General features: G+C 40.0%; 1 protein-coding gene across 3 annotated transcripts in view; it reads left to right on the forward strand.

The window, feature by feature from the left end:
* The first annotated feature begins 2,479 nt into the window (after positions 1–2,479).
* Positions 2,480–21,413, forward strand: part of ano8b (anoctamin 8b) — a 40,508-nt gene continuing 21,574 nt past the window's right edge. For 2 of the 3 annotated variants that reach the window (XM_020655552.3, XM_065955730.1), the window contains exon 1: positions 2,480–2,879. In XM_020655552.3, the coding sequence (XP_020511208.2) occupies positions 2,714–2,879 (166 nt within the window). In that variant the 5' untranslated portion in view covers positions 2,480–2,713. Of the gene's footprint in view, positions 2,880–16,828; positions 18,624–21,413 lie in introns of those variants that run through there. The other variant, XM_065955729.1, reaches the window with a different exon arrangement.

Genomic DNA, 21,413 nt, shown 5'->3' on the forward strand with positions numbered 1-21,413 from the left:
CAATCATACAGGAGTCCCGCCTACTGTGCACCATCAATACCGGACCGTGTAGCTACCGTTGCTCTTCAACACTGGCCTTCCTACTGCTTCCGATTTAAGCTGTCTTCATCAATCTGTAATCATTAAATGTATTTTTTTATTTTTTTCATGAGAATACCACAGGGATAGAATTTTTTTTAAACAACTTAATGAGATAAGATACTTTATTGCCGTTTTAACACAGTTGATAATTAATAGTTTCAGGGAATTTCTTTAAAATAGACAAAAGACACACATCACACACAACTTTAATACAAAAGCACTTAACAATACACACATACAACAGTTAACAATATTTATAATGTCAGAAAAGCTAACAAGACACGAAGTGATTTGGGCTGCTTCTGCACTGCTACTTTGATTATTAATTAAAAATGTTTTGTCATGCTCTACTCTTAAGTAAATTTCACAGACAATTATAGGCTAATTAATTGAATCTATCTTTTCTTGGAAAATAATCGTTTGGTTTGTCCAACTCAACTACCTTTTGATTAATGTTTCACATGCATTACACTTAATTATTTGTATGTCTTTTTTTGTTGAGTCATCTTAAGAAACAACATATAAACCACAAGTAAAATGTACAACGGTATATTATGTCCCCATGCAGCTGCTGACTGATTTCTATCTATATGTTTGTATCTATATGCTCTTTTGTTTGTGGTCGCTCCATTGGAGGAACACTTAAATCATAGGATACAAAACAATTAGACTATTCCTGCTAAAACACTGTTCTTATTTGTTTAAAGACAAGATAGACGAGGAAGACCCAAAGTCATATCGTAGAAAGTTTCTCGAGGAAACTTAGATCACGAAAAGATATTCAGAAGATATGTGTTTCTGACTTATCAGCCTTATAAGTCAGTAAGGGCTGCTGCAATAGGTTTCATTAGCGTCATCATTTTCTATCTACTACACTGGTAATTTATGTTATTATTTTATTAAATCATCTTCTTCATATCCACTAACCTAGAAATCTGAAGTATCATTTGGCATTTAGCTAGTGTGTGGTTATAATAATAGGTAGTGTAGGTCTAATGTAATCCTTCATGGCCCACATACATAATGAATTTCACAGGAAAAACACAGAGTAAAGATTACAGTGTGTGTGTGTGTGTGTGTGTGTGTGTGTGTGTGTGTGTGTGTGTGTGTGTGTCCCACTGCAGTTCCTTGCAGCTGTCAAGCCAGAGGGTGGTGAGTAAGCACAATTTCTGTTCGAAGACGAGATACTTCTGAGCTGTGAGCCATACGAGGGGGAGGGCTACCTTCCTGTTCGATGGTTTAACAGAGAAAACCCGGCGTCCAGGGGGGGCTGGCTTAGCGATGGATTGTGTACAGGCTGATGAGACATGGCCTGAGGCCCAGGGACCAATCTTTAACCTGGGATCTCAATTATTTATTGGAGGCTCATTGTGTGCACGGAGCATGACAGCTGCCACCTCACAGCTGTTTAGCACCATCAACACACAAACATCATGGTCTCTTTTCACCGGAAAAAAGGCTGTTAATCGAATCTGATAAAAGCTGATTGAAGATGTTTAAGTTTTCCTTTTTTAGGAACACATAACCTTCTCTGTCTTTACACCCAAATTGTCTATGTACATAAATGACAGAAACATGTATTTAACCTGTTGACCTTGTCTGCACCACCACTGTTTGTTTTGAAGGGTGTGTTTGGTTGGAGGCTTGCCTTAGGTCAACTGTTGTCTGTCTATCGTAAAAAATAAACAAAACATCTTTGATCAGACATGAGGACATCACAGCTTGCCCTGTAGTAGATATTATTGCTTATGGTAAAGTGGTGACGTAATAACGCAGCAGGTCCTGAATTGAAAATGGTTATTATACAGCTGATGCATACAGTGACAGTCCAGTGGACTGAAGTGGAGATCCTTGTCCTTTAACACTGAGTGTCTCTAAAAATTTAATCTATGGGGATATTTTTGCATTAATAAATAAGTCATGGCCTATTTAATCTTCCAGGACAGGATAGTGCTGTCACACTCACAGGGGAGTCTACCTGCAGGAACCACCTGCCTCATGAGACAAGCTGCAGAGAGGATTGTTGTTTTCAATTCGAAGGTGGGTGCAAAAATATTTGAAAGTATTAATAACACTTGTGATCACATAATTAATATCACTAATTTCATCCAATATTATTAATTTTTTTTTTGGGGGGGGGTTGATATTAAAGTAGGATGTGATTTAAGTGAATTTGTGTTAAAAGCTCTCCAACTGAACTTCATATCTTACATTGTTGAAGAACATGTTGAATTATTGTAGGCCTATATTTTCTTTCATCTGGAATCATAAAATCTGCAGCCTACAGTAGTAAATAGTTGCAAGGTGTGTGAGTGTGAGTGTTGATGTGTGTCACCCAGCCCCCCCTCCCCCCTCCCCGCCCTCCCTCTCTTTGTCCCTCCTCTGTAGTCGTCGGAGGAGCATTCTCCTCTAACCGCGCATCCTGCGCCTCCACAGCAGCACCACCGGGATGATCCTCCGCCGCACCAACACCGACAACCTTCACTTCACTTTCACTCTCATTTAACCCTTCACTCGGACCCCCGCCGGCCGCCAAGCCACCTACACCCATGCTTTGCCCTCCTGAGATGCGATACCACTACACAATCCGGAGAATATCTACACTTTCCGTTGCTCCTCGCTGATAGAGAGCATGCCCGACACAGGGGCCGGCGCTGCGGTCGCGGCGGCCGCCAGTGGTGCGACCACCGCCGGCGACGGCAGCGAGAGCTCCCGGCACCGACACCGAGCGCAGCAAGGGGACCAGGAGAGGCCGGAGCCGGGCTCTGTCCCGCCGCAAGCCTCCTCTGGTGTACTGGGTGAGTCGAGGGTGCTTGTTTTGCTTCGGACGATGCGGTTTAGGTAGGAAGGAAGTGGGGACAGGTGATGTTGGGAAACGAGACAAACACCGCACCATCATTCACCTCGCGGCACCGTTCTTTTGTCTGCGCGAGGGCGTCCCAAAATTACCAATTGATTATCCCACAGGCCTGTAAAGAACTGGGTTTGACTTGCACGTTATATCTGCCGGCTTTTTAAAATATGCCTCTTGACATAATATCCCTTCTTAAGGAAAATGGCTACTTTTGGAACATGCTAGTGTCTGGTTTTGACCTTATTGTCTCAGACTGTATATTAGCCTATTCGACAGTATTCCCAGCTTCTAATACTAATTGCTGCTTTATTATTTTCTTTTCCATGCACCCTTGGGGGCTGCTTGATGGATATGATCGGCTATTAGTTTCTTTTATCAATGAGGGTTTGTATGAGATTTGTCCATCTTTTCTCCGGGAATCAAAATGTTTATTAACTTCATGATGTCATCAGGGATTTCTTCTCGCTACTACAGACTGTCTGATGCATCAGTGTGAGCTGTCATGCAATTGGATACAGCAGGTTCATGCTTTGTTATTGCAATGAGGTATTAAGTCATAAAAGCCACCCCTTTCATAATAACATTCCCATTGATACTCTGCTTATGTGGTGTGTGGAATATATCCCCAAACTGTTTAGTTGTATTTACACTACATTTTTAGACTGGGTAAGCAGACTAAACATGCCTGTTGTTTCACTCCTTGACACTCAAAGTGCACTTGAATGGGCTATAGCATAGTTGCAAGAATAGCTATGGTTCTATTTTTGGAACAGACCACAATATTAGCTCTGGTAGAGAGCCTCAGCTGCCTTGCCAGGCTTGTTTTCCTGCGTGCGGGGTGCAGGGACAGACTCTGTGCTGCAGAGTGATGCAGTGGGGCTGTCAGCGGATGAGCGCTCCTTTCCACACTTGGTCAAGGTAACCTGAGCAGGTTGCTGTTGGCTGTGAGAGCAGCCTGATGTCATACTGTTGAGAGGGTGGTCCTGCTTGGGTTATTGGATGAGCTGCAGGGGGAGTTGAGGGTCAGCGAAGTGGAGATTAGTTAATTTTTATAGTGTTAACCTGGGAGAGGTTAAGACTCCATAGAGAGACATAATACTTTATTAAAAACAAACCTTTATTAAAAGAGGCCAGTGTTCCAAAATGTACAGCATATGTCTGTGGATCCAAACTTACAGTATTACTGATCGATGGTATTTGCAGCGTATATATAGTCCTAAAATATCACACAAAAGCTGGCATCCAATACCTTTGTCAGATTCATATTCTGAATTCCTCTTTATTCGATTGGATGGTTCCTGATTTCAAATAGGAAGTTTGATAATGTTATTCAAAATCTGGTCCTGAATGGTTACACGTAAAAACATTGGTTTCCTTAGTTTATGGACAAAAAAAAAACAAGTCCAGAGGCGTAAAGACTTTTGCAAGGCACTTTAGGCTTTTACATAACTTTAACAGCTAAAAGCAACCCAACCAAAATATGAATTATTAGAGAATTAAGAAAAAGCTGGAGAGACAGCAACCCCCGGGTGTGGGGAAATATCCTACTCATTAAGACCACCTGCCATGTGTTAAATTGCTCTCAAATCAAAGGAGCGCCTCCTCCTTTTTTTTTCCTTATTCTTTTTTTTTTTTGGTGAATTTTGTTTTCCAACAGCGACTCATAAGAAACAGTTGTAAGTATGAGCTCATGTGATACTAAAGATGTAGCGGAGAGAATGCAAAATCATCACAGTTTGTTTTTTAAATGTAAAAGCTACTTGTGGGATGTGCAGAAGAGCCGTGAAACCATGCCCTCCCAGCCCCTCTTGCCTCTACATTTCGTTGCATGGTTCATGGAGTGAAGGATTGGCTTTTTGGGACTTTATTTGGATTAGCATGATATCACATAACCGCCCCCACACGTGTCGGTGTCAGTCAGCCTGCCCAGTGGCAAGTCAGGGTGATTTCTCCAGATGAGATTTTCTGCACTGGAGGCTTGGATTGCTCCATTGTCTTCAGGCCTCCGCCACATTTTCCCTAATCCCTCCACAGTAGACCGGGATCACTTTCATCCTCTCAGCCATCTTCCTTTGTAGCTCAAACACTGACAAGCCAGCATTCTGAAGATTAATTAAGCAACCATCATTACAAAAAAGCCTCACCAATTAGTTTGTGTTCCCTCTGAGGCCATGTGTTGATCAGACTCTGTTGGATGAAAATCAGGTCATGTCATTTGTAGTTGCCCAATCAGCCAGCGCAGTAGTTTAGGATGTAGGTCATTTGTTAGGATACAGGGATGTGCGCTACTAGCTGACTAAAAGGTTAAACGAAGTCAGCCTCGTTAGCTGCACCAGAATTACGAGTTGGTCAAATGAATGGTTACTATTTCTTTATGTGGACCCACAATGCCTGTCAAACGATGTGCTCAAACTGTAACACTGCAACCCACTATTAACCGACGTTGTATCCATAGGCTGGTTATAGCTAATGGATGACTCTAATGCCCAGATGTAAACAAGCGTAGTGAACGGATGGTATTTTCTACGAGCAGCGCTTCCAGCAGTATTTTCATCCATACAATTGAGATCAAATGTATGTATGCTGTGTCAGTTTAACCTGGAATATCGACCGCAGCAATGTGTTACCACAGTTTGCACAGCAATGTGGATGTTAACCTGCAAGGAGCCAAAACATTGGTGTTCTTTACAACAGCTTTGAGTCTTCATTTTCCAATTGAAAACATGTAGCAGTGTTAAGTTTAATCAAGCCAATGTATGCCAGTATTCACTTTAAACACATTTTACATCTTGGCTTTTTTAAAGTTCCACACTACATAAATTGATTATCTGTGTATGAAAGCTAAAAACGTTTAGCAAATGAAATTGATCTTAAATGTTAAGTTGAAATCCTTTTATCCCACTTGTGTTTTGATCTGATATGAAAGGTCTTTTCCGAGTCAGTACAAGGATCTGAAGAGTCCATTTTCAGCCATGTTTACTTTTTAACTCCATTGTTGATGCTCAGCGTTAATGCCTGCACTTTACAGTCTTTAAAATGCATGAGAAAACGGTATTAAGCCGGGATTTGCATCCATCTATAGGCTCTAGGTCGAGGCTCTGCTCTCTCACTCTCACTGCCTCTTAAGCGAGCAGAATACCTCAGCTTGGCTTCAGACAGATTTAGACAGGTTCAGTGTCACACAGGTTGCTTTAAATACAGCAATGTGAAGCGGAGCAGCATTGAGAAGAAAAAAAAAACAGCAAACTGAACTTCCCTGACGAGGAGCTGTTTTTCTTAGCAACAGAGAGAAGGAGCCGTTGGTTTTGAGCCCTCCTACAGCTTCATAAATTAATGTAATGCAGTCTGATATAATGACAGCAGTGTGTTGAGCCTAATGACTCCGAACTTAATGCCTCTCTCTCTCTCTCTGCATCTCTTTTCCCATCTCGCTCTTGTTCATCGCATGCTCCACAGAGATATATTTCCTCTTCTCCTCCTCCTCTCCAGTAAGTGCTGAGCTGCACATTAGCTGCATTAGCGATCGAGGAAAATCGTCTCCATGTGGGGTGACCTTGCTGCTGGTTAAGTTGGAGCTTCATTACCCTCTGATGATCGGTCAAACACACACGTGACAGATTGTTTTAGTGAAGCAGCCCTTGATGGGGGCGACATTTTATTGAACAATTAAGCAGACCATGAAGAGAACTATAATGTTGCAGCGGGCAGCTCTGTACTGTTATAAAACATATTTGTGTTGAGCGCTTTGCCTTAAAATTGAGATCATGACATTGGAGGAGAATCTTGTCAGATGATGGTAAACACAACATTATGTGCTGCAATCATTTTTAATGTTGATAGATTATTTTGTGGAAGTAAAGTTTGTTTGGCTATTCCATCAATTAGATATAATGTATTTAAATGAACACCAGTCTTATAAACAGCATGACCAACACACACTAGAAACTGTTTTGATTACAAAATTCAGTGGCTCATTGTGGGTAATTGACTATAATCCCTGGCCTTATGTTGCCTTAAAACGAGGTGAGTCTCACACTGAGTGGTATTCAGATTTTAAATTTGGAAAAAGGCAGCATAGTATCAGTGCAGTCTACCTGATTATAGGTAAAAAAAATTAAAAAAAACATTTTCATTTTTAAGGACCTCCTTGAAAAGAGGATGAGGATGACCTTGGTTCACACTGGAAAGGTGAGGCCACACTGATCTGTTGATTTGGTCTGTTTGTTTAACTTCTGGCTGTTGCAGTTGCTGATGATATTACACTGTTTTTTTTTTCTCCAGATTTTAAGGGGTGGATAATGTTTGGTTAAACACATATTTTGTAATGTTTGACTTGTTTGAGGGCTACTGTGACGTGTTAAAGCACATATCCATGGAAGTCTTTCTTGTGTCAAATAAGCCTTACACAAACTGAAAGCATTGTGCTCTGTTTGAGTTGTATCCGTTTAGTGCCGGATCAGTGTGACCACACCCTCAGACCAACAACTCACTTTGCCTTTATGTTACCTGAGGCTTGTTGATTTTGTAAATGATCATGAACATTTTTCACCTTCATCAGGTCCACTTTAGGGGACAGTTCTTACATGTACCTGTTGTGTAGATGCCTTTTATCCAGGGCTATTAAATGGTGTATTTAAGGAACGTACACTTTCCCTGAGTTGTGATAAACCATCTGTCTTGCTTGCGGTGATTCTCTTGCCCTAGATTCCCAGGATTTGAATGGCTAAATCATATCACCCATAATGCCTCTTTGCTTCCAGCAAACCAACTTCTTAATCCCCATTCATGCTCTGAGGAAATTCACACTTTTCCATTTATGGAGCCATGACGATGATCAAACAGTAAGCAGAAAATGATAATGCCCACTGGAGAGCTCAATTCATTCTAAGCGCACACATAGAGAAAGTGCTGCTGGCGCTGTGTGAAGAAACGGCATGTTGCAGGGACCTTATCAGGGAGTTTAGGATCCATTCTCTGTGATCAAAGCGGAGTCAACAACCGGCTTCCTTCTGTGTGTAACTGATTTTGCATTCCTGCTAGAAATGTAGGGTTGAAGTTAAAACGGTCACCTTGTCCTTTATCCTGCGTGACTGTACTGACCTGTCCTATTTTCTTGGCTTTGGTAGTTGCTAAGCAAAACCAGGAGAAATACAAGGACCAGGGTGAAGAAGGCTGTTTTTAGCCTCAGTAGTAGGGAATTGCTCCACATTAGCCACTCTGCGGCCTCAAGAGAAGGCTAAAGGGCTATAAAAGTGTAACGTACAACACCTAATAACTAGACATATTATCCCTGTCAGCGCCAGCACAGAGCCATGCAGTGAGAAACAAGAGCTTTTTAAAGCACAATCACTCTTTTTATGACTTCCCTGTCCTCTCTATCGTTCTTGTTTCTGTTTTGAAAGTCTCCTGTGACTCCTTTTTGTAGCAGCTATACTTTTATTTGTTTGGTATGAACAGAGGTACCATCAATCCTCATCATCTTCTCCTTGTTATCCTCTGGTTGCAGGCAAAAAAAAAAAGCCAAATTAAACCCTGGAAAGCAGCACAATTTTCTTGTTCAAGGAATGAAGAAATGCTGCAGTGCACTTTGTCTTTCTCTGATGATGACTTCATAGCTTAGGAGTCAAACTTCTATGACTTTTCTCTGTTAGCCAATGTTCACTTGTGTCCCTCATGGATCTGTCTGTTTATCTGTCTCAATGTGACAAGTACAGACTCAGTGCTCATCAGTCTCTACCTGATGTGTGTAGATGGAGAAACTTATGTACAGCTTAGTAATAGGAAAAACAACACTTTCTGCTCAGTGCTCACACATTGAGCATTGAGCTCACAGCTGTAGATGACAGATGATGAGCTTTCCTCCGAGGGTTTTCCTCTGAGATATCCGCTCAGTTCATTTTCTGATTATTTTGCTTTTTCTGGCCTTTTCTTTTTAATCTTTTTTCAGTCTTTAAAAAAATAGATTGAGGAGGATCACTATCCTGACACGATCTTCCATTTTATGCTCATCAGAGGCATCCTTTGTCACCAAGGTACTGCATTGCTTTTGTGAGCCCTTGTTGGACGTTTTTACAATGTCAGAGCCATTAAAACCAGATCTAACAAACAGCTGCTCAGCCAAGGACCAGGCACTCAAGCCATTATTATCAAGAATCAAAGACACTTGAAACTTAAAAAATACAAAATATTTACCACTTACATTCCTTGACTTTCATTTACTGACGTGAGAACAGGTTCAAATTACACCATGACTAATAGATGTGAAGGAGGATGTGTAGTGAGCTGGTTGTTATCAGGGAATAGAACCCCTTCAAGGTGAAGACTTCTCTTCTTCCCTGTAAGACGTCTCACCCTGAAGGGGGAAATAATAATTTGAAAGAAAATAATGATTTGGAAATGATTTTATTGATTTAAAAATTATTTATTTCTGAACAGATTGTCAGTGACTGCTGTGAGAGCGGAGTCATTAGCAACAGTTAACCGTGTAGCCTCCATAAAATGAGCGTACCTTATTACTCACATTAATCTGAACATTTCCACTGTGACGAGGAGACCCTGAGTAAGACAAAGAGAATAGATCGGCAAGAATCAGAACAGGACCTGATTTCTGGGATAAGATTCAAGTCACTAGCAGCTGTCTGCTTGTCTTAGTAATGGTGAATTATTCTTAATAAAAGTAATCTGTCAAGGAATAGACTGTTGCTATGCGTAATTGGCCAATCAGAATCAAGTACTTAACACAGCCATGTAATAAGGGTCAGATATGGGCCTATCAAAGATAGCATTTCATCAGCATGTTTCTTAACAAAGACTCAGACTACCTAATACAGAACACAATGCTGTGGTTGAAATGAGCAATTGTTTTGTTACGTAGTTTGTCCAGCTGTGCGTACAATGATTCCATACTTTGCAATACTCTCAGCACTGTCTGAAGGACGAGACGCAGAATGTCCCAGCTAAGCAGCCAGTGGTCCAAACTAGATTGAGTTGAGAATCTTTAATGGAGTTATTTGTGAGAAGAAAAGAAGAAAAGAAGCCTTCCGGGTTACTGTGCATAATCGTCTATGCAAAATCTGTGCACGTGTTAACTAGAGTCTTAGACAATTCATGGTCTAAATTTAGAAATCACAGTATTGCATGTCTATTCAGTATCAACTTTTTAGATCTTGGTCAAGGATTTAAATGAATAAAAAACAAGGCTCCATTTTTATGGCACCCATCAAATGGAAAATTCTCATTACTTGTGCATTTATGCACAGTGAGTTTCCTATAGTTCAGCCTGACATCAGTGGTATCTATTTGCACTATGAATGAAAATAAAGCCATGTTAGTTTAAACAAAGCCTGGCCGCTCCATCCGTACTGACTTCATCGTCAGGGAGGTTCAAGTGTTTTGGACCATGTTACTGATAAACATACTGTTTTTTTGTCATATATTTTATTCATTGTTTGAGTAGTCAATTCAGATTCCAGTTCCTGTACTCTTATTAGACAATGTAATATGGTGAAAGTCTTTCAACATGCAGCTAATGGGGGACATTCTGTTCCCGCTCATGTGTTTGCACGCTATTAGTGTTGACTGATGAAAGTCAACCACAAAAAAGTATGGGCCGTTATTGAACTTCCTTTTTGTATTTCCTCTGTGTTTCTTTTCGGTTAACTTTATTTCATTATTTATTGTTCTGTCCCCGTCATATATTAAAGATGATTTCCTCTATTAGTCGCATCTGCAGAAACATGCGAGTCTTTTGTAATTTGTTCAGGGAATCATTCTGCTGCGCTGTGTTTTACTTGCTGTAGCTTTTACTCCATGCTCTTTTCTCTCAGTGCTGCAGAGTTTCTGCCTGAAAAAAGTGGCTGTCAGTATCCCTTTGCAGATTCTGCAACAGCGCCTAATGAAGCTTTGCATCATTATATTTTTGTACTTTCATATCGACTGCCGTGAAATACATCTGATGCTGGCCTATTGTTGCAGCTTGGTCCAATTATCACGCCTCTGTCACATTCACATATAAGGCTAGATGTTACTGCATGGGGCGTAAATGTTTCACCTTAAACTGGCAATCTGAAAATGGTTTGCAAAAATGAAACCCTGTTGCCATTTCTGTTCCAGCTATATTTGCAGTTGAGAGTGCAACACCTTTAGTTTTTCACTTTCCTACAGATCTATTTATTACAACATCAGTAAACGGCCTATTTTTTTAAATATATTTTTGAGGCCTTTTTTTCTTTATTGATAGATTATTAAAGAGAGACAGAAATCTTTTGGCGGAGAGAGTGGGAGATGGCATGGAGCAGTGGTCCGAGGTCGGATTTGAACCCCTATAGCCTCTGTACATGGGCGCATGACATAACCACTAGGCTATCTGTTGCCCTGCAAACAGCCAATTTCTATATGAGGCAATCACTTTTCCTTTTTTATGCTGAAAAGGCTTTAGTGAGTTTAAGATGTAGCAATTTTAAAAATTGTAACATCAGTTGCTCAGATTTGGTTGTATTTTCTCAATCTTTCCTTTACCCACATCTTAAATAATAGGTTATCAAACTTCCTACTTCAACTACTTGTGCTACTGCTATGTATTAGTTTTTAACTTATATCCTCCGACACATGTATCAAATCTTTCTGACCTTCCTGAAATTTAGTTTCCGAGCTCAATATATGTGGATGAATTCTGAAGAGATCTTCCTCATGCTTCCTTCTGTAATGCACAAGATATCAAAGCCTCTTCCTCTGCTTTTCATTGAGCAGGAAAGAAAATGGGAGGAATGGTTTGGAGATGTACAATGATCACTGGTTCCTCCACTCTCGGTTCCTCTGGGTATTGGTCTGACTTAGAGCCTCTCTTCCATCTTTCCTGTCCAGGAATTCAAAATCACACTGACTCACTGCAGTACCGTCTCTCGAGATTCACTTTATGATCGACATTTCTTCTTTTATTGAAAAGGTGTCCAGCATGATGCCTGATGTAAAAAGACATAGCCATTTTGCTAAATGTTTAATGGCGATCTTAGTACGCTACAGTGACTGATTATAAAATAATAAGTGACCTCTTTAGTGCCTTCTAATTTGATAATAGGTGATATAATTTCCCTATTTTCTCACAATCCCAAAATAAACATTTTGACTACATCTTTCCAAGGAAAAGGATTGCTCTGGTAAAGCCTGCTACAGTCAGTCAGATGTACAATAACAGCCCTACATTAGACACTAATGCTTTCTGTTAAACCTCCTTAAAAATGTATGAGTCTGTTTACTCCGAACGTCTGAGTTGTTTGTTCTTCCATTTGACCCTCCGAGTGCTCTAAACAGCAGGAACATTTGTATCAAGGTCATCACATTTGCATTTAAGCTTGACAGCCCATTTTCAAACTTTGAAGTTAAATAATAAGTAATAGATATTTGTACACCATGTTGTGTTTTTGGAGAAAGTTAAATGAGAAGGCATTTGACCATGTATAGTAAAGCTACAGCCAGCAGCTAGCTAGTTTAGCTTAGCATAAAGACTGGAAACGAAGTAAACAATTAGCTTGGCTTTGTTTGAAGGTAACAAGATCATCCTACCAACATCTCTACAGCTAGCTTATTAAGATTTTATATCTTTTGTATAATGCACAAGATGAGCTGTTCCACTTTTTTTCCCAGTCATTATGCTAAGCTAAGCTAACAGGCTGGTCATTATCTTTATAGTAAACTGACAGATTAGAGCGGTGTTTATTTTCTCATCTAATTTAAGGCACAAAAGTGAGTAAGCATAACCTTTCTGATTGTTTTATCAACTTTATCTTAATCTTATTTTTAAGATATTTGGGCATACTGTATCAAAACAAAATAGGCCAGTGGGCCTCAGTGACCCCTAAGCAGCTCCATACATACAGAATTGTTCATTTGCATGTGTTCACACTGTTACTCTGTGTAATCCATGCCCCTTTGTTCCGTGCGTAAAACAGAAAAATCCTAAACTTTGGCAGCTTCCCGCTTCCCAACAACGAGGTCTGTTTGATGCACAAAGGCTCCCATTCACTCCACTATATTCATCATCACCAGTCGCTCATTCATAATTTCGTAATCCAACCCTTGACAATGCTCAATTCAGCCTGTTGGGTAACCAGTCTGTGGTCGTCTAAAGGAGTAGTCTGCATAGATTGTGCGTGAAATCCATTAAACACTGGCTTCAGCTCATGATTGTTACCTGAATAAATAGTAGACTGAATATTTTTTCCTCATTTGACCCCAATTTATATGAAAAATCCATCCCTTCTGCTTTCTCCCAAACCATCAGCTAACTTGAAACAAACCAAATATTAGTCTACTCTAGAAAAACGAGAGAGAGGGAAATAAACAAGGCAGATTTAGTGAGACCAAAGAAGAGAAAGAAGATGGGATTTGAAAAGTGATCCTTCAACCTTTCTGCTGTGTAAGCACTGTGGCTCATCTTTCTTCCCACATGGTCCTGCATTGTCCTTCTCTTGGCCCGGGCCCACGAACAGCTCCAGTGTCACATATGATCATTGTTATTTTGAAGTCAAGGACAAGTCCCCTTTTTTCCACCAGTACATGTTAATGAGGAAACCAGACTTCTGACACCCACCTTTTGATACAAAGGTGGAGGAGACATCTCTATCTCATCTCTGAATAGATATGGTCCTCATCCATCCACCAATTTTACTTACATGCTTTAAAAAAAGAACAACAGACATGATATCTAACCGTCATTTGTCCTTGAAAGGATCGCCATGAACCTCCAGTTTAATTGTCTTTTTATTTTAGATGAGTTATTTTGTGTCAGTGCTTTCCCTGAAGCATCTGTACTTTGCTAACATGCTTTATTTGTTTCACTATGAAGTATCCCCCCTCCTCTTTCCATCTGCCTAGTTTGAAGTCATCATCCATGTACAAATACCTCTTGAGACAGCCTGAGTGAGATGGAAGGCAGGAGAGCTGAAAGAGAGACAGAGATAAAAAAGCAAACATGGCGAGAAGGAGGGACTGAGAGGATCTGCCGGGGGGGGTTCAGAGAGAGGATTTGGATGAGAGAAAGAAGCAGAAACAGAAAGAAAAACACATTTAGGAGAAAGAGAGAGAGACCGATAGGTCTATGGTGTGAAAGAGAGGAGCAGATTGAGGTGAAAGAACGTGAAAATAGCTGGGAGGAGAGCTCTGCTGCAAAGGGAAGATGGAGCTTTCGTATCATCTTAAAACACATCTGTGTCTGCAGCTGCCAGTGGAAAGGAAAGATGCCATGTGGAATTGCGAATGCTTGTGTTTGTCTATTTGGTGCCAGAATGTATGCACACTGTGTACCTTGCATTGGGAGGGTGCGGTGAGGTGGCCATTGCAACAAAACAAGGCAGTGTTTGGTAGAAGGAGAAAGCACGAGCAGGAGGGAGAAAGAGAGATGGACAGAAGAGAGGTGGAGTGTGGTTTAATTTCTTCCCTGAAGACATGTTGCAGAATCCACAACCTGATTTGCATCATCTTCACAGGTGGAACACTTTGATTTGGGATTTATTCCAGACATTTCAGCGGCATGATTTGATGACTCAGTATGCCAGTCGTTGCCGCACCTCTAGATCATGTGATCATGCAGTCACGTGATGTTTTTTTGGTTCTTTCTGCATTTCTGTACGTGTTTTACTTTGTGTAATGGGAGTTGGGAACATTTTTGAAAGGGTCTGTTTATAATGTGGCCGTATGGCCCAGTGTGTCTAGGCGTGGACTTTCTGTACGAGATGGCGCCGTACAGGATCAAGGATGGAGATGATTCTAATTAAGGAAATAGGCGGGTGTTTAAACCTGATTAGGTTGTCTGACCCACTTACTGATGTAATCGTCTTAATAGTGTCATTTTTCCAGTGAATCACAGTAGATGTGATAATGGGAGTGTTTTCTGCCTGTCTTATTGTTTGCTCTCCTCCCTCTGTGTATCTGAGTTCTGTCAGTCTCTCTTCCTTTATTTCATTATGTCTGTGTGTATTAGAATGGGGAAATAAAAGAGGGATTTCAAAATGAGTAGCTGCAGAGAACATATAAATCCTGCTTTAGTCTACAGCTTCTGAGGACATACACATTGTTCCCAGGCATATTAAGCAAAGGCATCTTTTTCTAGCGGTGCATTTGAAGTAGAAATCCTCAGCAACACATCAGTGCAGTAAATCTGCACAAGCCTCAGATAGTCCAAAATGTGTTCTCTCCTAAATGCTGAGTTATTAAGGGACGTAAATTCCACTGTGGACGGCATGTCATTGCAAGAAGAATCTCAAGTAATTCATTAATTGATAGCGAACATTAACTCCAAAATGAATGTTCCACCCACATGCTGTCACTTCTCCAACTGAAAGTTCAGCACACGACCAAGACAGGCCCATCAGGTACAATGACCTGTGTTTATAGACACGATGACTCAGCAAACACGTTGCTGTCTCATTCCCAGACAGTTACAGCAGCTTTTCTTGAATTCATAAAACTTAACTATGAACTAGATACATTTGACAAAACCTAAGATTTTCTTGTTTTGATTATTTTGATTATTTTATGTCAAACCTGAAAAAATATTTATATTCCCCTGAATGTGTGACCACTGAAAAAAAACCAACGAAGGCTTGTTAAGATTAAGGCGGAAAAAACGTGCTGTATGAAGCTGCAGTTCATGTCAATAAGGTTAGCTAAGACTGCTCCTTTAGGTAAATATTTTCCTGCTGCCTGCTTCTAAACCGTCACAACAACTGCAATATTTTTATTGAATGGTAAGATTTGATATAATTAAGTATATAAAAAAAAAAAAAGACAATTGCATCATGTTTCATAGAAGAATCAAATCATATTATCTTTGGATGGTAAAAACAGCGGATGCTCAGAATTAATCAAAACTACATACAGGACATACAAATGAACATAAGTTCATGATTTGGTCACAGTTCGCATTATGGAACTAAATATGATCTTTTAAGGTCATTGTCAATGGCTCAGGCTTTGTTTTTTTAAATATCAAGTCAGAATATCTAATAGTCGTAACTAGACATTGATTTTTACACATTGTTGTATGTGGCTGTTGTTTCTAGCTGGCTAGAGATTGGATCTCAAATCTTCAATAACCTGAATAACTGAGTAAACAGAGTTCAGATTGATTCATCGTTGAACTTGACTAAAAGTTATTCTGTGTGAGCATTGGGACCACAGAGTTCATTGAACAAACTTTGAGCTAGCAGGGACAGTGAACGCCTCGTCAAGTCTTTCCCTCAGTGTCCGTGACCTTTATTTTAGTGCTCTGCCCGAGCTTCATAACCGACCTACACTCTATTAATCTGGTACTTTATATCTCAGACTCACGCACAGACACATAGACAGTACCTATGCAGACACACACACACACACACACACACACACACACACACACACACACACACACACACACACACACACACACACACACAAACACCCTGAAGAAATTCTTCTTCTGAGATCACAGAGAGACACCCTGCTTGTTATGCCTGCCTGGCTGCTGTCTGATAAGCTTTAGCCCTGAAACAGTCGTCTGAGTGTGAAGACCGTGAGTAATATAGGCGTTATCTATATCAATGCTTGTCCTGGGCCAACCTGTGAAACAAAGACCTGATTTCTGCTACATGGCCCAAGGGTGCAAACTCAAACTCAAACTCAAACTCACTTATTCTGCCAACAAACTCGACATCTGGGATCACCTTTATTTGTCATCAGAAGCATATTTTACTAAAGCGATTACTCAGCTCAGTTATCATTTAACTACTCAGAAAACTGGGAGCACTTTTTTTTTTTTTTTTTTTTAAAGATTTATTTTTGGGCTTTTGTGCCTTTTTTTAATGCAGAGATAGGACAGTGGATAGAGTCGGAAACCAGGGAGAGAGAGTTGGAAATGAAATGCGGAAGGAGGCCACGGGTGGCCTCCCGCTCAAGACGACAGCCTCAATACATGGAGCGTGCGCACTAACCATTGCTCCATTATGAATAAATATCATTATGTTTGTGGGTGTTCAATCCATCACAGATCAAAATGTATTTGGAACTCAAATACAAAATGCTGATGAGGTAAAACTTGTTAAAAACAGTCATCGAAACTGATCATCCAATCATTCACTTACAAACACAGGGTAGATGAGTTTTATGATAAAAATGTAAAAATTAACTCTAAATAAAGACGGTGAAGTCCTGAATATTTTGTCAGTGCTCGTTCATATAAGCACAAACAAACAAAACATCTTCTGTATATAGTCTGGCTATAACCAGTTTATTTATAGTGACAATAATTTACATCAATTCTTGTAAGAGAAGCCCACGCTGAAGGTTAAAAAAACAATTCTGTTCGACTAACCTTTATGGAATTTTATACCTTAGTCAGGACATTCTTTTGTTTCTATCTTTCAACATTATCAGCTTCATGTTTCAGCTCAACACATACATCTTGTTATCTGCAGAAATGTGTTTAAACTACAGACACAGTTAGGGGAGAACAGCTGAACGTAGTGCTCCATGTAGGGGCTGAAGAAGCAGACATTTCCCTCATAAGTTGGAGGAGACCAAAATCAGCGATAAAATGGTATCAGCCTGATGAACAAATAGGTCATTGTTTTCTAAAAAATCTTCATTTATTGTGACTAATACTGTACATTAATGTTGTATTACTAGTTGATTAACATCCCCATTACACTGAAGACATCATTACACTGAGATGTGTTATATTGTGACATTAAAATGAACTCCTTCTTTCATCTTATAACATATTATTGTTAAGCAAGCCAAATCCGGTGAATCCTGCTTATAAGATGATATATACAATGATTATGTATATATGATTATTATGATATACAATGTTCATTCCAATCCTAACAAAACACATGATACTCTTCCTGCTAGTTAACAGGCGAAAATGTGCTCAGCTGACTTCTTCACTAAAAATGACAACAAACGCAATAACAGCTGAGTGGTGTTGTTTAAGGAGTCAAAGATCACTATTGGATCGCATAGGGCTTAGTGGGGAGGTCATGCCCCATGTTCGTAAGCAAAAGTCCTCCAAGCAGGCGGCCCTGGGTTCAAGTCCGACCTGTTGCTCCTCACTCTCTCTCTCTCTCTCTCTCTCTCTGCGATTTCCTATCCACTTTCCTATCGAATAAAGGCGAAAAACACCATTACACATTCACATGCTGACACGTAGCAGTCACACTGGTCCTCTTTACACCGTGAAGCCTCGATGTGTTCATGTCCAACAAAGTAACAAATATATGCAAACAATCTCAACATGATCATTATTGGGTCACATAGATTCAAGCATTGTTTTAGTGTCTAAACCAATCTGCTGTGTGTGTGTGTGTGTGGGGCTGTGTGTGTGTGTGTGTGTGTGTGGGGCTGTGTGAGTGTGTGTGTGTGTGTGTGTGTGTGAGTGTGTGTGGGGCTGTGTGAGTGCCTGAGTGTGTTGCCCTCAGCAGTGAATACAGGACTCATTAGAATTGCTGTCATGTCCGGGCGCTGCCTGCAGCATTTCATCTGAAGCACAGCAGAGCATCCAGTCAGATTTCAGCATCTAGGAGTAATGCCATTTAAGATTAAGAAGTAAAAAATAACCTTGCTGCGTTTCGTGCCCGGCCTGTTGCGATGTTTGAAAATGTTCTTCAGAAGGGGAGAGAGGTGTGGAACCAGATTAAGTTGTCACAGCTTCTTTGTAAGTACTGAAGAGGGATCCTTTGAATAATAATGTTACCTCTGAGTCAAGTTCTGTTTGCAGGTGTGAGTTTGTAACTCCAACAGGTTTGATATATGTTAACAAAAAATATCAACTGGAGCCAAATATCTGGAAATGTGTGTTTTAAATGAAGAGAGGAAGGTCCTGAGGTTTACCTGGTTAAGATTTGTTGTGTTGTTTGTCTTTGAGTCTAAGAAGGATGTTGCTTTTCAGAGAGGGCTGATTGAAGAAACGATCGGCAAGATGAAACAATACAATGAAAACTGCACATTAGGTCTAAGAGTATAAATTACATCAAGAACACAAGAGGTATAACCAAGCAGTGATAAAGGGCTAACAGATAAAAACAATGATAGAGATGATAAAATATACGACAAATCATTGAGACAATCGTGCTTAAGCGTGGTACGGGACAACTATTGTAGTAAGAGTATGCCCTCAGCTTAAAACAAAAACACTTTACAGGGCTGGAAAAAAAAAAGAGAATGGAAATGGCGTGACCGAGATGGGATTTTGGGACCAATCGGGCTGTAAATTGATCAAAAATAGACTTTTAAGGCTGTGCAGAGCAGAGGTCAGAATTCTGTTTGTAATTCACCACTTTCTCTTTCAAATGATGTTAGTTATTTGACCGTTTGGCTGTGAAATATATCAATTAGTGCAGCTCTAAAGACTTGTTGCTTTGCCAATATGTCAAGTGCAAAGTATTAAATTGCAGAGGTTAAAATTGGCATAGTGACTTAGTATGTGCAGCAGAGTCATGTTGCATGTTTGTGCAGTGTTTATTCCCTTACATTCAGTGCAGAAACAAATATAGGACAATTGTTTTACCTGGAAAAGACCGTCAGGATTAGTTCCGGGAAACCCCACTCCTCCCTGTCTGCTCTGCAGGAGGTTCCAGGAAATAACAGGAGACGCCGAGCGAGCAGCAGTACAAAGATGTTTTTATGTGACAGGTGTTTAATGGAGCCTCAGAACACACAGAGACCATGTAATTTACGATGTCATGTTAGTGCTGACATCATGGTTATATTTACTGCCTGGCTTGGCCTTGACCTTTGTGAGATACCAGATGCATGTGCATTCACTTTTGTAACCTTAAGAGCAATTCATAAACTATGTATAGAAAGATTATGTCCATTTTTCTTAGTTTGGTCTCATTTGCTTCTACTCCAAAATTTCTTCTGCTTAAAATGCTTAACAACGAACAATTCTTGGATGAATGATGTGATTCTGAACGTGTCTATGTGCAATCTCTGGAAAGTGTCCCACTTTTCTGGCTCCTCTGACGCTCCATGCCTCAGTGATCACAGGCTTTTTGTAGTGCGGGCATTCTCTCCAGGCTGCTGTCATTATCAGTCAGGACCCAGGAAATGTTTTTCACAAACTGTCCTCTGACAGCCGAGCAGGGTCTGAGTTTACACCGCTTACAGAATCACTTAGTCCTGTTTGAACTGTTGGCACTGTTGCCTCTTCTCAAGAGCGTTAAGGGCGGAAATATGAGACACTAGAAGATCGGAGACAAATGAACAAGATGTCACGAAGAGTAAGATGATCCTAGACATGAAAACAGCAGCTGTATTAAGAGTTAATGTTTCAAATATTTATATGTAGAGCTAAATTAAGAATTAATCTGAAACTATCTTTTGTGAAAAAAATACATTGTAGATAATCCCTTGGATGACTTTTGAAACAGACCAACATAAAATAAAAAGACCTTGACCTTGTGCTACTGTATGTGTAAATCAGTTAATGTACAGTATGTACCATATGTATTTGATTTAGTCTTTTGTTTCTTTCAAAGTCAAAAACTGCTTTGGTTTTCTGTTTAAAAAAAAAAAGAAGTTATTTTCATTTGTTAATGAAGGGTCGTTATTCACACATCATGTAGTCACAGGGCATTTCAAACACTGCAGCAAGATAAAGATGAGCACACACACTTACTTAATGACACAAAAAAGTGTATTAAATCACAGCGTTTCAACTGGCTGGTCAGGTGTTCATTCTTTTTTTTTTTTTTTAAACTATCACCTAACCGAGACCATGCATTTTTTTTTATTTGCATTGAGTTAGTGTTTTGGGCTTATCTTAAAAATGTTTTTAGGAACGCTCTGATGAATCTGTATCAGCTGACACTGACCCTTTTGTCAGACACCGACCCCTTTTTCAAATAATGCAGCCTGCATCAACGTCAGTAGCCGATGTGAATCTGTTGTGTGGCATCATTTTATTACTGGAAAACTTACTTCCAACTAACTTTTTGTTCAAAAAATAGGTTTTTATTGGGCAGAGGAATCCACCTGCTTGAAAGAAATTCGATTTTTTTTTCGTTGTCTAATGAGAAGGAACATATCTGCAGTGTGGGAGTCTTACCGGTACATTGTCTCTGATATGCAGTTTGCGAGACATGACTTTTCAAGCATCTCTAATTATTTTCTGCCCTTGTTCTTGTGAGGCATGTTGTAACATTGTTTTGTTATCTGTGTTTGTTTTGCGTTCTCTGCCAGTATAAAATATATTTTTTCTTTTTTTAAAGATTGCTTCCATTATATGACAGTGTCCAGTGTCCACTAGTGAAGTATGATACACTGTATTTTCTTACAGACTGCTGAATAAAAGGCATCTGTGTTATGATGTGACATTACTGTCTGGCTACAGTAGATCTATTTTAGGTCTGCTGTTTACTTCAGGAAGAGAGACGAGGTGTTTCTATACAGGAGCTGAATCCACTGTTTTTGCTGTTTTTCAGCAACATGTTTAGCCATCATA

Source organism: Labrus bergylta, chromosome 6, assembly GCF_963930695.1.
Source record: "Labrus bergylta chromosome 6, fLabBer1.1, whole genome shotgun sequence".
In the NCBI taxonomy this organism is placed as follows: Eukaryota; Metazoa; Chordata; class Actinopteri; order Labriformes; family Labridae; genus Labrus; species Labrus bergylta.